At 37.1% G+C, this 15879-nt stretch overlaps 2 protein-coding genes across 2 annotated transcripts in view; one reads left to right on the plus strand and one right to left on the minus strand.

Moving 5' to 3' along the window:
* LOC121349408 (centromere protein P) overlaps nt 1-15879 on the minus strand; it is a 111715-nt gene that overhangs the window by 87553 nt on the left and 8283 nt on the right. The window contains exon 6 of the mRNA XM_041459773.1: nt 13879-13975. Coding sequence (XP_041315707.1) covers nt 13879-13975 — 97 coding nt within the window. The remainder of the gene's footprint in view (nt 1-13878; nt 13976-15879) is intronic.
* On the plus strand, nt 278-11763 carry OGN (osteoglycin). Its single transcript, XM_041459759.1, has 7 exons — nt 278-424; nt 1052-1303; nt 5316-5400; nt 7398-7556; nt 8038-8240; nt 8831-8926; nt 9231-11763. Exons 2-7 carry the CDS (start codon nt 1136-1138, stop codon nt 9399-9401), a joined length of 882 nt encoding a protein of 293 aa, XP_041315693.1. The 5' UTR covers nt 278-424; nt 1052-1135; the 3' UTR covers nt 9402-11763.

Here is a 15879-nt window from a genome sequence, read left to right on the forward strand (position 1 = left end):
TTGTCTCTAGGCTGAAGCATTTCACAAAATGGATAACACATGCCTTATTAGAGACCTCCAGTTTGCACAATTAATATTTCATTTACAGAAAAAGCCTTAGCAAATATAAAGAGCAAATCACCACAAAACAGAAAGCTGACATTTTAACAAGGAACACCAAAAGTAGGATGAGCTACACAGACTTTTGCAAATGTTATGCAAAGTACAACCCCCTGCTCCAGGATATTACCTCTCACCCTGGGAGAGAATGCTGGCAAAGCGTTTTTACCCCATGGAAAGCACTTTCCAGACTGTCAAACTTTGAGAATTCAGTTCAACAATTTGGATGTAATGCATAACTTGAACCTAAAGTACATTGACAAAAGGATAACTATAGATAAGGATATCTGTTTTTTCATTGAAGAGCTTGGAATCTGCTAAAAAGGTAGGTGGACTTTTTTCCTAAAAGTAGATTAACTTAGAGCTTAAATAAAAATACAGTTAAGAGGAGAAAAATGCTGTGCAATGATTTATTTTTTAAAATATTGCAAGCATATTTAAAATGTTTCAAAGATAATGTTTGCAGCCTCTTTCCCTTTCTTGTCTGAAAAGTGCCCAACCTGTATAATATTCTGAGGGTATTAAGTTATCTTATCTTGTTTAGTCTGACATGTAAAGTAAAAGACAATGAGAGGCTTTTGTTATAGAGCATTTAGGTTTGAAAACCCTTATTTTGACAATAAAGAAAAATGCATTTGAACCTCACATATTTCAATTAGTTAATCTACATATATGCCTAATATTTAATATTAACAAAATTGTCTTGCTTTTAACAAAAATAAACTGGGAAACAAACAAGTGCAACTAAGATAATATTTTCCTTATTTGTTATAAAATGTTTATTATTTCCCAGGTTCTTCTAATGTTAAGAACAGGTTCTATAAAGTTAGAGTCTAATTAAAGGATACCAAGAGTTAAAAGTTGTTCCATGTTCCTTATGTGTTAGAAACCACTGCCAACAAGTACTCTAGGCTTTAAATATTGTTTTGACGGATTGCATTTTCATTTCCAGCCCCAAAGAAAGTGTTTCCAGAGTCCAGGCACGAGCAGATCTTCACCAGCTCACTGAAAGCCATATACATCGTTCTGGGCAACAATGGAGACTTTGCAGGCTACTTTTTTTTTGTTTGTGTTTGTACCTTTGGTAAATCCAGCACCACCTCTACAGCAAGAATCACTCCAGTTCTATGACTATGATAGAGATGTTTCCATGGAAAGCCTGACCCAACAAGATTATGAAATGCAATCCAAGGATATAAGAAAGGTATTTTATTTATATTTTCTTTTAAATATTTTTAACTAAAATAAGCATTATATGAGAAAGGTGTTATGTGCATGCGTGTGAGTTTTATGGAGAAGTCCTAAAATACAGGGAAACATACAATGAGTTCAGACATAGGGAAAGCCACTCAAACTAAAACCACAAAAAAAAAAAAAAAATCCTTGCTGCAGTCTGAGTAAGCCACAGAAGGCAGGCTTGCACAAATAAGGCTAAAGCATCATTTTCACTCTGCTGTTCTTGTGTGCCTGCAATCATAAAGTTTAAAGAACAGGATACGTTAATTACTAGCTCAACAGTTTTAGCAATGTTGTATTATCTCAGTGATTTTGCTTAAGAACAAGGAAGGTGTTTGTTTTTTTTTTTTTACACTACCAAAGTATTAATTGGAACCCCCCTTTTTATGGAACATAATCTGCCAGTAGAAACCACAGTTCCTCCTTTGACCTGCCAAACTATCAAGTTTCTTGCCTCAGTTTTTCAGGGGTGGGTGGTTTGGGTTTTTTTACACCTCAACAGTTCAGCAGTCCAAAACTTCTATAGAATGCCCAGTGCTAGAGGAGTCACTTACACATTAACACTTTGAGGGTCTTGATAAAGAGAATATCCCCTGCATCTCAGGGCACTCACCAGCATCTCCCAACAGAATGTTTTTGTTGGGTGCTCCACATTCCTGCCCCTGAATTTCAATACAAAGCCAGGGGAGAATTAAGTGAAGTGCCACAACCTCAGCTGCCAGGGACAGTTACAAACGTCACACCCCCTTTCAAACCTAAGCAGTACACAGCAAGAGAGAAGGAGATACAACACTGATCAGGGAGAAAAAACAGCAGCAATTGTCCCAAGAGTAGTTGCCAAGGAAAATACCACAGATCCAAAGCAAGTGGTAACAGCTCAGTACGAAAAGCTCAAGGAGGTTTTCATTAATATTAACTGTACTTGTTACAATAACTTAGCCTGATAAGCAAGAAAAATAAAACAGTAAAAGATAGTAAGCAAAAAATTGCAGTTCAAATATAGAAAAATACCTTTTGTATACCTTTTTAATATTTCCCCCATCTACTTAAATTACAGCTCTCCATTGTTGATTAAAACAATCAGCTACATATTTATGGCAAATAAATGTCTAAGGTATTTTTAAATCTGACATCTACCACAGTGATGAAGTAACATGTTTTCATAAACCCATGAAAAAGGGAATACATAAATGACTCTTAACTAATTGGTAACTATCCATTCAGAAGTAAGTCTTTAAAAAATATTAAACCTGTTAACTTTAACCAGCTGGGCACAGCATCAGATGACACTGATCAATAAGTTGCTCCTTCAGTAATGGAACAAGGAGTATACCTACATGGAAATGGTGCCAACAGATGTGCCACAGACAAATCAAAGTCCTCCTGGCAGGGCTATAAGCTGGAGGTCTTCTGAAGGCCAACAGTTTTGCTTAGGATAATTCTAAGGAATGTAGTCAGTCATTATTTCCATCAGGTCAGGTCTCTATTGACATGTTTTCATTGCAAAATAATAAATGAGTTCCTTATGTGCAACAACTACGTTGACACAAGTGCCAGTGTTCCCAGTTTACATCATGGGGTGCACAAACAGATCTTCTATTCATTTATTACACCAATTTTACTCCCCAAATATTCCAAGCGCTAACTGGAACTGAAATGCATGCCAAATGTTTCCTCAAGCATGCTCAGTCAGAAATCTGTCTTGCATACAAATTTAACTCCTTACTATATGCTTGAACACACTGTTAGAAAAAAGACTTTTACTAAAAACATCAGAAGAAATTAGTTACTGTGATTATTTGATACCACAGCCACACCAGTCTTGAATAAAATTTGAGCAATTTAAAACATAAAATCTTAATTTCGACAAGAGAACAGAACCACTTAATTAGATGCTGTCTCACATCTGGACTAACTGATTTAATTGAATATAAACTACCAGACCTTTGTGTTATAAGATGAATAATTATTTGGCAGAAATTTGAAGATGGTTGGAGTATTTAGATGTAAAGTGCTAATGTGTCTGTGCAGTAAAGTGGAAGAGGCAGGTGGAATTTAAGTATGTGAGTAGGCCAATAGTCCTTCAGTGCATTCCTGACATAGGCAAGTAATAAACTTGTGGTTATAATCCAAACAATCTTCTGCACTGATACTCTATTGTGATGAATTTTTATGGCTGAACAGCAAATATTTTTTAATTTTAGGAATTTAATGGTATTCTGCAAATTACCAGTTTTAATTGTAATGACATTTCCCACTGGCAGAGATTAGCAGTACATTGCATTATGCTAAGAAGTCCCACAAAAGACTACTTTGATGCCTCAAGAAGGAGACCGTGCTAGAAATCTTCACCTGGGACAGATAAGCTGTGCCAGCAAATATTATTAAATATCCCTCAGGAGCCAAACCAGCTGCAGCCATACAAGTCCACCTGTACCATGAGCAGTCCATGCACGCAGAAGTCTCTACTGGCACACATACTCAAGGTCCATGTCTTCATGTGCCTAATAACCCATCTTTGTGAGCTAACTCCTGCAGAAAGCTGCTGGGAGATTTGCTGTTTGCTGGAGCGTAGCTGGTAAGCTGACACCCCCAGCTTCCCTCCACCCAGCATTCTGGCCACACTGCTGCCAGAATCCTACTGAGAACCTTAAACTTCCTAACAGAGAACCCAAAAACTTCACTAGGACAAACCAAGCTAGCCCAAACCAGAGCCAGAGCCTGGAGAGGCAGACGCAGGGAAGAGCCAAGGGACGGATGATTCACAGGCTAAAAAGGGGTCAAAATGACAGAGGCTGGCCAAGATATTTGTTTCTCAGGCTTTATGTCAAGCATGAGGGGTTTGTTTTGCAGTATAAAAAAATTCCCACAGTAAAGTACACACAAGCAACTAAATACCAAATAAAACGCAGTATCAGAAGGAGCTTGAAAGCTCTTAGCTGCACACTGCACTTGCAGATGAACCACCTGTGTGCCTGAAGGAGAGGAGAGTGGGGGATTAAGAAAACTAAAAGGGGTTCATTTGTCAGCACTCCCAGTGTGCAAGTAACTCTTCCACAGAGCATTCCTGCCCGGGCCTGATCCTTAAGCATGTTTAAAGAAAAACATCTTCCACATCTCACAGTGTTTTTTCCTGCATGTGTTTCCAATAGCCACACACACCAAAAAACATATCGGCTTGTTCTGTCCTACAAATATTCCCCATTAAAAAAAAATAAACAAGCAAATGATGCAAGCCAAAAACAACTTCCACAGTCAAACTGAAATCCCCTTAATGTTACTGCATGCAAATCACAGTATAAGCCACTGTATCTATACTGTAAATAGAGTAATAATAGGTAATTCTCTAAAATTCCTCCAGTATCCAATGAAAACCTGACTGCTGCTCCCTGCATCACAAGAGGCCACGATAACCCCCTGCAGTGTTCTAGGCTGGGGACAGAGTGGCTGGACAGTGCAAGGGAAATATAGATTGGACATCAGGAAAAAGTTTTTTACAGAAAGAGTGATAAAGTTCAGGAATAGCTGCCCGGGGAGGGGGTGGAGTCACCATCCCTGGATGTGTTTAAAAAAGACTGGATGTGGCACTCGGTGCCAAGGTCTAGTTGAGGTGTTAGAGCTGGATTTGATCTTGATCTTCAAAACTCTGTGTGAAATACCTGCCACTTATTCCTTTCCACCATATAGACCATATTTTCTATTTCTATTTTATGTCTACTTTCCTTTCCCGAAGAGCTTGAGTTTTCTAAAGAGCACTGGCAGCACCTTCCCTTTTTGCCTTTTAAAGTGAATAACTCATGTGTAAAAGTAACAATACATCACATTACTCAGCCAACCTATAAAAGCATTTTAAAAATTAAGTGCCATAAATAGGTATATTGTAGGAAGCTCACTTTAAACGATGTTATTTCAAATCCTTGTAATGCTCTGTGGCCTTTTGTCTGCGGTTTGTGTTTTAAAACAACTGTTCTCTCACAAAGGATGGAACAAACGTTTCTCTTGACACCTCCCTAATGCTGCAAAGCGATGACAGCCAACTCGATGTCCCACCAACAAAGGACACAAGTAAGTTAACTGATAAGAATATTGTGATGTCTAAGATTTCCAAAAGAATATATTTTAACATACAAATCTAAAGTGCAAAGGATAACAAAGGCTACAGAATAAATCTTTTTGTTTATGAATATCTTTCATATCTCCTGTGGAAAACCTAACCTCTGATGGAGCAGGCTGAAAAATTTAAAGGATCCTCAGGTAAATTCTGAATACACAAAGCACAGCTTGTAAGCATCTCCACAGACTAGCCCAGTCATATGTGCCATTGAGATGCACCCAAGTTAAATAAGTTAGACAAGACAACAAACAAATCAAAATACATCCCCCAGTAAGTTCCACAGTTTAACCAAGTGATGATGAAATACTATGTGCTTAAATTATTTCAACAGATTTATTTGAACAATTGGCTATTCTCAAAGTTTACATCTGATGATCAGGGAGGTCAATATTTAAAATATATCAGGAACGTTCTTCACTTGCCAAAGCTTCCTACAGGCCCTGGGTACATTGTTCTGCAGGCCCTGGGTACATTGTCCAGATTTCTCCTAACAAGCCCCAGTGCCCCCTACACATGAAAAGGACAAAGTTTTTCTGCCAAACAGAGCAGTAAGAAAAAGAGACACTTATTTTGTGTGTCTGTGATATAAACTTCCAAAAATAACTGATGATTCAGCAAGACCAGTGGACTGTCAATGCCTACCAAAGTGCTAATTCAACGTTAATTATTGCCAAACAGCACCTGTCAACAAGCCCCCATCAAAAGCCGAGCAAGTCTCCAAGAACATCAGAGCTTCTAGACAGACAAGCATAAAAACTATTGCCTTTTTAACAGTGACAACGTTGTTTGACATTTTCCATTTCCTACACAAACATGAAAACAAGCCACTAAATTAAAAAAACCCCAAACCACCAAATAGGGCAGAACACTGCAGCCTAAAAATGACGATATTCACAAAGCTAAACCTCAAAATCTTCATTCTAGTCTCTGCAATGCTGCTGTAAGAAAAAGAATTACTGTTATGTGCTGGCTTCCCAGTACTGACCAGCTGCTTTTGTAACACCTCACTGGTTGTAGAAGGTCCTGTTTTGCTGTGTGGCAACAACTACCCTATGGAATGACTCTGCTGTCTGCACTGCATTCACTCCAGGGTGGAAGCCAACCAGAACTCTCAAAACACAGAAAACACAGCACAAGACACAGCAGCGGTGATGAAACAGGATTCAAAGTCACATCCACTATATGTATTTGAATATTGCTGACAGAAAAGATTAGAGCAAAGCAGAAGTTACTGATACTTTACTACTGTCCATGAGGACCAGGACACGCCTCAAAGGTCTCAAACTACATTACAAAAAATTTATCTCTCTACTTAAAACAACAGCTGTGAAAATCTCAGTATAAAACTGATAGAGATTGTGCACAGGGCTCTGAGCTACCTGGTCTAGTGGAAGGTCCCCTGGTCTGTGGCAGAGGGTTGGAATGGGATGATCTTTAATGTACCTTCCAACCTAAACCATATATGATACATAAACATAATTGCTGGAGTTTTTATCAAAAGGTTTAGACAGAGTAGTAGCTAGGAATAACACAGGATATTGTGTGACCTGCCAGAAATGCTCCAATGCACTCACAGTACTAAATGCATGTACTGCCAGGTGCTTCCCCTTGTTGGTTTGGTTCCAAATGTGGTATTTAACAGGGTCACAAACTTGCAGTTGTCACATTCACCGTACTCTTCTCCAACTAAAGATTTAAACTGAATTCAGGCTGATTAATAGCATTTCACATGCTCAGGTAAGAACAGAGATTATACACAGGGAAATCACGCACAATAAAAATAACAAAAGCCCCAAAACAGTTGAGAATTTTAAATCTCAGAACTTGATGCAAATAGAATTTTTTGAAAACCTAACAATGGGAAATCTCAAAAGACATTAGAGAAAACTCTTTTTTGAGTAACCAAGCTTGAGTAAGCTGTAACTGTGTGCTCTGCCCTCGCTGGCAGACCTGCCCACGTGTTTGCTGTGCGTGTGCCTGAGCGGCTCCGTGTACTGCGAGGAGATCGACATCGAGGCCGTGCCCCCCCTGCCCAAGGAAACCGCTTACCTCTACGCTCGCTTCAACAAGATCAAAAGGATTGCAGCCTCAGACTTCGCTGACATTAGTAAGTGACACCTCAACTTCTGTTTTAGAATACAAAATGGAAAGGCACAATGGACGTGCATTTTGGACCCTGCCAACATCTTAATACTCCCAAACAATCAGGCAAAGAGCAGATTACTAAAAATAAAATTCAGCTCTGCATCCCAGACAGTCTTAAATGAGCAGGCGTTATTTTTCCTTCAAATGCTCCAGGGAAAGCTCTGCCAGCTATCTCACTCCACAGCATGACGAATTCTATGAATATCTGAAATCTTGTTATCTCTAAGACAAAAAGAAGTACCCAGAGTACTTACCTTTTAATTTTTTCAATTTAAGACCAGGAAAAAAAATCAAAATGTCATTTTTAATAGTATTTGCATTTGTAGATCACAATTTAGATGCTGCAGCCAACAGTATAACATTTAGCATATACAGCCATACACATTTCACAAGCCATTTAATTATAAAGTCAATACTTTGATTTTAATTTCTTTTGTGTAAAGCGACCTTGAGAAGAATTGATTTTAGTGGAAATAGGATAGAAGAAATAGAAGATGGAGCCTTTTCAAAGCTTCTGCTGTTGGAAGAACTTTCTCTTGCTGAAAATCGACTTGTAAAACTTCCTGTTCTACCTCCCAAACTGACAACATTTAATGCAAACCAAAACAGAATCAAGAGTAGAGGAATCAAAGCAAATGCTTTCAAGGTAAGCAAAAATTCAATAATCTAGATAATCAAAGTAACCAAAACTAATAACCAGACTATTTAGACATTCAGACTATGCCACCAAATTATTTTTCTGTATTTTTTGTAATCTAAGAAACAAACTACAATGAAGCAGCTTTCCAGCTTTTGCTTTGCTTTTAAGGCACTCTGGAATATTAGTATTTGTGCACTCACTATCTCATGTCCTCCACATAGAAAAGAATTTTCTATGAAATATCTCAGCTGCTTGCTTTCTCTCTAACATGTAAAGAAAAAATATTCAGAAATTAATGGCTCAATTAGAGTTCTAAAGACTACAGAAATACTAATAAACAATGTACATATAGTACTTTATAGTGGTCTCAACTTTGATAACCAACATGCTGACACAGAAATTTCCCAAACATAGAAGGTCTGTTCTATGAATTTCTTGATATAATAGAATTCAACATTCACAGCAAAAGAATGGCTTTTGATACATCAGTTTACAGGCTACATGATCAGAAAAAAATTACTGATGTCTTGTAACACGCATAAGTTACTTAACCTCAAGTAATACCAGCATCAGTAACCTCTCTTTCTGTTTAACAGAAGCTCACAAATTTGGCCTACCTCTACTTAGGACACAACGCACTGGAATCTGTCCCCCTGAACTTACCGGAGAGTCTGCGCATTCTTCACCTTCAGGTATTCCCAAAGGATTCCCTTAGCATTCTCTTAGGAAACACCCCAGGAGTCACACACTTCAATCAAACTCATTCTAGTTTAAAACAGTTCCCACTACAGTTTTCTACTGCACCTCTGCATAAAACAATTGACCATACCAATGTGTATGGCCACGACCATCCAGAAGCTCAGAAGATGCTAGTTCCCATGAAAGGATTTATTATTGGTTTCTGTACATCAGGGATAGGAAATGGCAAAAAGAAGCTCTAATCTTTTATCAACAATGCATGTATGCATTTATTTATGAAAATGTTTTGGTTTGCAGTACAACAACATCACCACCATCACGGATGACACGTTCTGCAAGTCCAACAACACGCGCTACATCCGCACGCGGATGGACGAGATCAGGATGGAGGGCAACCCCATCGTCCTGGCCAAGCACGTCAACGCCTTCTCCTGCCTGAGGATGCTGCCCGTGGGAACCTACTACTAGCACGTGCCACCCCACATGCCACACCCTGGCATGCTAACAAGGATCACGGCTTCCTTTGTTTACAAGTTCATATCCTCTCCCTTACTAATGCTCTTTTCCCTGCACACCCAGGACCTTCTGCTATGTTGCACCGTTCTCCTCTGAAATAACCATTTCAAACCAGTCACTTTCGTAGCTGTGATGTCCCTCATGCTTTCAGAATCTTTTCTGTTAACAAAAGTGTAAAAATATATATACATTCATACACATTATCTCAACTTTTATTTCACCACATACTCTTTAGATAAAACCACACGAAACTGCTTATTCTCATTCTTTACCAGCACTCAGAACAACCACCAGATTTTACTTTCAGAAAAATGCAAGATTTTCTTTGAGCAAACCAAAGAGGAAAAATAATTCTGAATTCTAATCCCACTCTTTTAATCTGGAGTGAAATCTTTTCAGTTGACCTTCAAAAGTGTATTGGATGAAGATGCAGATGAGAGAAAGTTATGTTTAGAGACAGAACTTCTCAAAGCTTAAAGTCATTAACATTTCCTTAAAAACTTGATTTGTGGTAAATGAGAAAAACTCCTGTTTAGGTTTAGTACACCGAGCAACATAGCAACTGGAGCTTTGTAAAGATGTTTTAGCTTTCCTTCTACTATTCTGCTTTGAAAATACGTGTTTTATTTTTACACAATATATTTTTAAGTGAAATATATATGTTTTGCTGCATTGTTCTCACAAGAGCTGTTTTTGCAACACCAGCTTCCTATTTTAAAACAATGCTCTACATACAGCATAACAGACTCAAATACCTTTGTTACTAACTAATGATGTAGACCAAACCTTGGTTCCACAGCTTCTCCTGACAGGAAATGTGATAATATAGTTAAAAGCAAAGCTGAATTCATGTGTTTACCTGTAAATAAGAATGATTTCATCTAGATGTCAGAGCAAAGAAATAGAACTACCCTTCTGCAGCAATACTTCTGATTATTAGGGAAAAATCAAATCAGACTTGGAAGTTACAAAGAAAAGTTGATTCCATCATTAATCTGAAATCAGAGGTAACTTCAACCATTTCACTCAATGACTTGAACCTAGGCAGTGTATTAAAAACAAATTGACAGGTGCAGGCCCTGACACTCAATTCATCTAAAAGTGGCCATCACTGATAAAGGGCACAATGTTTTTAATTCCACAACTGTACATTTCTGACATCCAGTTTCTCCTTTCCAATAACTACCACAGGTGTAAAGCCTCCAGACAATTGAATGCCAAAGGCGTGCTAGTTACTATTACCACATCCACTTTGTACTAATTTTGAAGCTAGTGTAGATTCCTAATTAGTAGAAATAGTTAAGCATCAAATGCATGATGATGTATCACTACATCTAAAATATTGATTTTACAAGATATTTTGTATTAGTTTTATTTATCTTATTTAGCTAAGCCTTGATTTGTTAGTGCTTGTGTTATGGGGAATTGATACCCTCTTAATTCTGAACACATTTTTTGCCCTGAACCCATTACCCATAAAAAACAGCAACCCCCAATGGTTCCCATTTTGAGTTATTTAGTGTAAAAGAAGGAAATTCCATTGTCTTAACTAAGAACAAAACCAAGTCCAGCAGCAATACTTGGTTTTCATTTTCCACATAAATCATAAAACTTTGATGTTCCCAGCTTTTTAGCAAAATGTAAAAAACAACTTGAAAGCATGTAAAAATACATTCCAATGTCAAGCCAAATTTCTATTTGGAAAAAAATTAAACCCATCAATTCTCTTACATCTCTTGTGATAAATGCCTAAGATGGAAAAAACACAGCTGTAAGTGTAATAATGTTATATAAGCAGCAGCCTCTGATCTTATTCTCATCACAAATCATTGCTACTAAAACTCTTTTCAGTAAATCACCATAAATAAAAAACCCAGTAAACATCACCAAAAACATGTATACACAAATAAATGCATATTTTTGTAGTATATACACACATGTAAACATACTACCTACCACCACACAATTAATTTTACATTAAAATGTTGTATACAATTTTGAAACGTACTAATTATCATCAGTAACACTAATTAATGCTATTAACACTTTGTGAGCAAACCAAAGTAGACAAGTGGTACCTTCTGAATGTCTCATGCAGGCACCAAGTTCTCTGATGTGTTTTACTTCATTTTCCCCATTCACAGCAAGTTAATCAAAACATGAAGTGAGAAAAGCTTCAGTAGGGAGGATTTCCACCTCCTATTTCTGTGACCAGTACTAATATCAAGCTGAATGTAAACCATTTTATTTTTTCCTATCACTGATTTCTGTTCTGAATTTCCAATAAAACTTGAATTTTTGTTCTTGTTTATCAGTATCAGCTTCAACAACCTGCTCTTCCAGCCTTGCCAAGATGTTTCAGTTGTTCAGCCTCACAGCACACTAAGACTAGGCTATCTGCAGATGTAAATCCATTTTAGACATATTTATTGTGACAATAGCAAGACCTGCCATACAGAATACTTCGTAAACACTCCACTTGGTCCTTCAAAACCTATGTTGAATTGACCTTGAATTGCCATTAATCTCAAAACATCCAATATTACTTGACGTACTCATCCACTTCTACATTATTCCTTTCTTCTCAAGTACCAAAACAGGAAAGAAAAAATAAACTACCTTTGGTGTTTTTACACTACACTCCGAGGAAAGTATCAGAAATTATTTTTACATAGAAGCCTTGGCAATTTTCTTTTTAAAAAACCCCATGCTAATAGAAAAGCTATAAACCCAAGACTCCCCCCCCAACAGTTTTCTCTCCAAAACAGGGGAGTCTAGAGAGCAGGTAGGGGGAAAAAATAAATACAAATATTACAGACTCATTTTTAATTTTGTGTAAGTGTGAATATTAACAGGATAGACTCTTGAGTTGGTTTTATGCATATATTAACAATATATGTCTAATTGCTTTTCCACAAATTACTAAAACATTAAATTACAAATATACATTCTCCTTGGCAATCTAGTTATTTGAATTGTCAGATTTGATCTTTGATCCTTTTATTAATTCTTTTACCTGAGAAAGTCTTCTGTTTTGAAATTAAATCATTAGCAATGCTAAGAAAAATAACCATATGCACACAGTCAGTCTTATTTGGTAAATACTCTCCCAAACTGGTTTGTCTTTCAACATTATCTTTAACCATGGAAATAAAACTACCTTTAGAAAGAACATCTGTAATACTGAGAAACTTGTAATGAATTATCTTTACACATCTTTTAGCAGTTAGCAGACAGTTTCATTGTTTATGCTCAACATCTGAACAAATACTTTTAAAAACTGCTTATATAACAGCAATTTGAAAATTGTCTCCAAAACTCTTTCCCATTTTTTTCCTTTTTATTATATTTTAAAATGAGAAATATTTACAACAGTTCACCAAATCACTGTCCCAGAAACCACAGTCACTACTGATCTAAGGATCAGAAAGCATGAAGGGAAGCTGGAAAAAACAACTGGAGATCCCTAAAGCTTTTGGTGCTCTACCTTTTCTATGGAGGGATTAGAGAAAAGCCCTTAGACAAAAGCCAGCGGGATTAGGCAATGCCAGTTCATTGCTCAGCTGAGGACTGGAGTTTTTTTTAGTGCTATCAGGAAATAGAACTCTTTTTTCCATTCTGGTTGATTGGATAATAGAAATTGATTAATTTGGCACAGAACTCAAAGGCCTAAAAGACTGAAAAAATAGGAAATTATGCACTTCCCACTTGATACTACATCTGAAAAGTAAAGATGGTGTCGAGTTTAACGACAGTAAATTCTTGACGCATGTAAAACTCAGCCAAGAAACCACAAACAATTAAGCAGCTAAACATCCTTCTCTAACATAAAGCATCATGTAAGATGTTTTGTGTCTGTATGACTGTAGTATTCTTACTCCAAGGAATTAGTTGTTTATCTTAAAACCAGCACAAAGCCAAAACAAACAAGCCAAATACCGGTAATTTAAAACTAAGCTCAAATACTATGTTCCAGTTAGGAGGGAGGAACAGTTTATTTCCCACACAAGTAAAACACTCCAGAACTGAAAGTGCTGTCATCCAAACATACGCTGACACATCTTCAAGAGAAACAGATCTAATCCTTCAAAACCAACATTTATATGCCAAAGACTACAAGTGCTATTTTCTTTTAATTTCTTCTTTTTTTAAAATAAAAATAAAATATAATTCCAAAGCAAACTATCTTACTCCTTCACAGAAAGGCACAGTCTTATTTTCCTCCACCCATGAGGACCACAGCAATTGCTGCTCAATTGCCCCTCGAACACAGCACAAATTTTAGCCCATATTGTCTTCACCACCACATACAAAAGTAAGATCCTGTATTATGCTAAAGACAGCCAGTTTCACTTCCAATGCTCTGTCTTACTAAACTCCTTAAAACAATAAATATTGTACTAATAAATAAAGGCGTGATAGACGCTACCTTGAAATGGTGGAAGGTGTGTCTACGATGTTCATGCCACTCAGCATAGGTTGAAATGCTTCTGAAAAATGTTAGAAGATCTCCATGTTCTTCAGTGCTACAAAACAAAAATATATTGTTTAACCCACTCATAATCAGATGAATCAATTAGATGGCCTAAAATTCACACTTCAAAAAAAATTCATTAGTATTGTTTGAATATGAAGTAGAAATCACTCAGAATAAGAATTACAAAGCTGAAAAAAAAGCTGTAGTGTAATGATTGAAAAAGAGGTTGAAGAACACATTCCTGAACCAGTGTTTCTAGTGTTTGTCTTATATGTAAAATGTGGGAACAAAGTAGTCACCTGCAAAATCTTAGTTTGATTTTATTCTTTTTCAACTTGTTTTCTAAATAAATTCTAAGATGTTGCATAGTAAAACCCAAACCTGCAAAATGGTAAGATTTCCCAAACTGCATCACTAACCTTCAAATATTGCCAAAATCTTTGTCCTAGCCAACTAACTCTACATTTCATGTTACCTGCCTCTGCCCACATGACATTCAGCTTTTCAAGATTAACCTTGCAGCTTCACTAGGAAAGGAGGCCTGATGACACAGGGCATCTGAACCAAAACTTTTGTCAGACAGTTAAATCTTGATGTGATCTTGTCTCCAGAGCAGAGGGGCTTCAGCCCTCTGAACATGTTCCTCACTCTCCTCTGGACCTGCTCCAACAGGTCCATGTTCCTTCTTATGCTGGGGGGGAGTGGGAGGCAAAGATAGATATAAATGTTCACTTTTTGACTTTCTAGTGAGAATCAGGATGAAGAAAGGAAAAGAGACAATGTAAGGTGACAAACTTAGGCAGCAAATCGCACATGCAGGATTGTTGGGGAAAAGAGGAAAAAAAAAACCTCAACGGGTGTGCAGTTTTCACTAAACAAATGCAGCCAGAATGCAAAGGATGCAGAACTCCACAAAAACCACATCAGAATATCTGAAGTAACATGATTACTTAAACATAAGGGTGAAAGGCTTTGTCATTGTTGATATGAAGTCACAGACTATTAGCCATCATCAACACACACCTGGCAAGCACTGTTTTGGAAGTACAAATATTTATTTTGGCTACTAATATAGGATTTTACAAATTTACAAAACCTGACTGAGGAAGACACCTGACTGATGTTTGAGAACATTTCAGGAAGTTAGAGTATTTAAATTCTAATGTAAATTTTACTTCTAACATCCATTCTGAGATTAGCTATTCTTTTTGGATTTTCAGAACAGCGGAGAGTAGAACTTGAGGCATTCACAGAATGGCTGCAACAGTGGATTACCAAGTCAGTTCAGCCTTCCCAGGGAGAACTGTGCTTTCAATCCTGCTCTATTTAATATACAGAACAGCAAACCTTAACCAGTTATACAAAGAAACTGGAAAAAATACGTTAAGGTCACTCAGATATTGAAAATGTGAAAGAAAAGCCAAACAAGTTTTATCCCAGCCTGGAAAGAACAGCATCATTAAAGGAAGTTACCACAGTAGTCACAGCTGCCAACAAAATCAGGCCAAGATGAAAAAAATGCTGGCAGCACTGGGAATAGTGAGTCCCTGGAAGGACACAGACACTCATTTACAATAGCTCATTAGCTCTGGTCTGGGAGCTGTTTTTAACAACAAATCTGAATTGTACATGTCAAAGTCTACACATTCAATAGGAACTGTGGACCCATGGTAACAACTGCCCACATCCATGCCTGGAGAACAGATTCCACACAAACTGCACTGGGCTTTTTCAATCTCCACTCGTGGAACAGGACAACACAAAGCTTTGTTACCAAACTACACACTTGAAATTCTTTTTGAAGAACTTGGCAATTTTTATAAATATCCATGTTTATGCTATTTAAAATACTATCACAGACACTGTGACCTTGTTTGAGCATGGTTTTTAGTTTATTTCTTTTTTTGTCTCAAAATTGTTTTTAGGTGATGCAGCAGATAAAAAATTTCAAGG

Source organism: Pyrgilauda ruficollis, unplaced genomic scaffold (genome assembly GCF_017590135.1).
Source record: "Pyrgilauda ruficollis isolate IOZ18807 unplaced genomic scaffold, ASM1759013v1 scaffold10, whole genome shotgun sequence".
Lineage (NCBI taxonomy): Eukaryota > Metazoa > Chordata > Aves > Passeriformes > Passeridae > Pyrgilauda > Pyrgilauda ruficollis.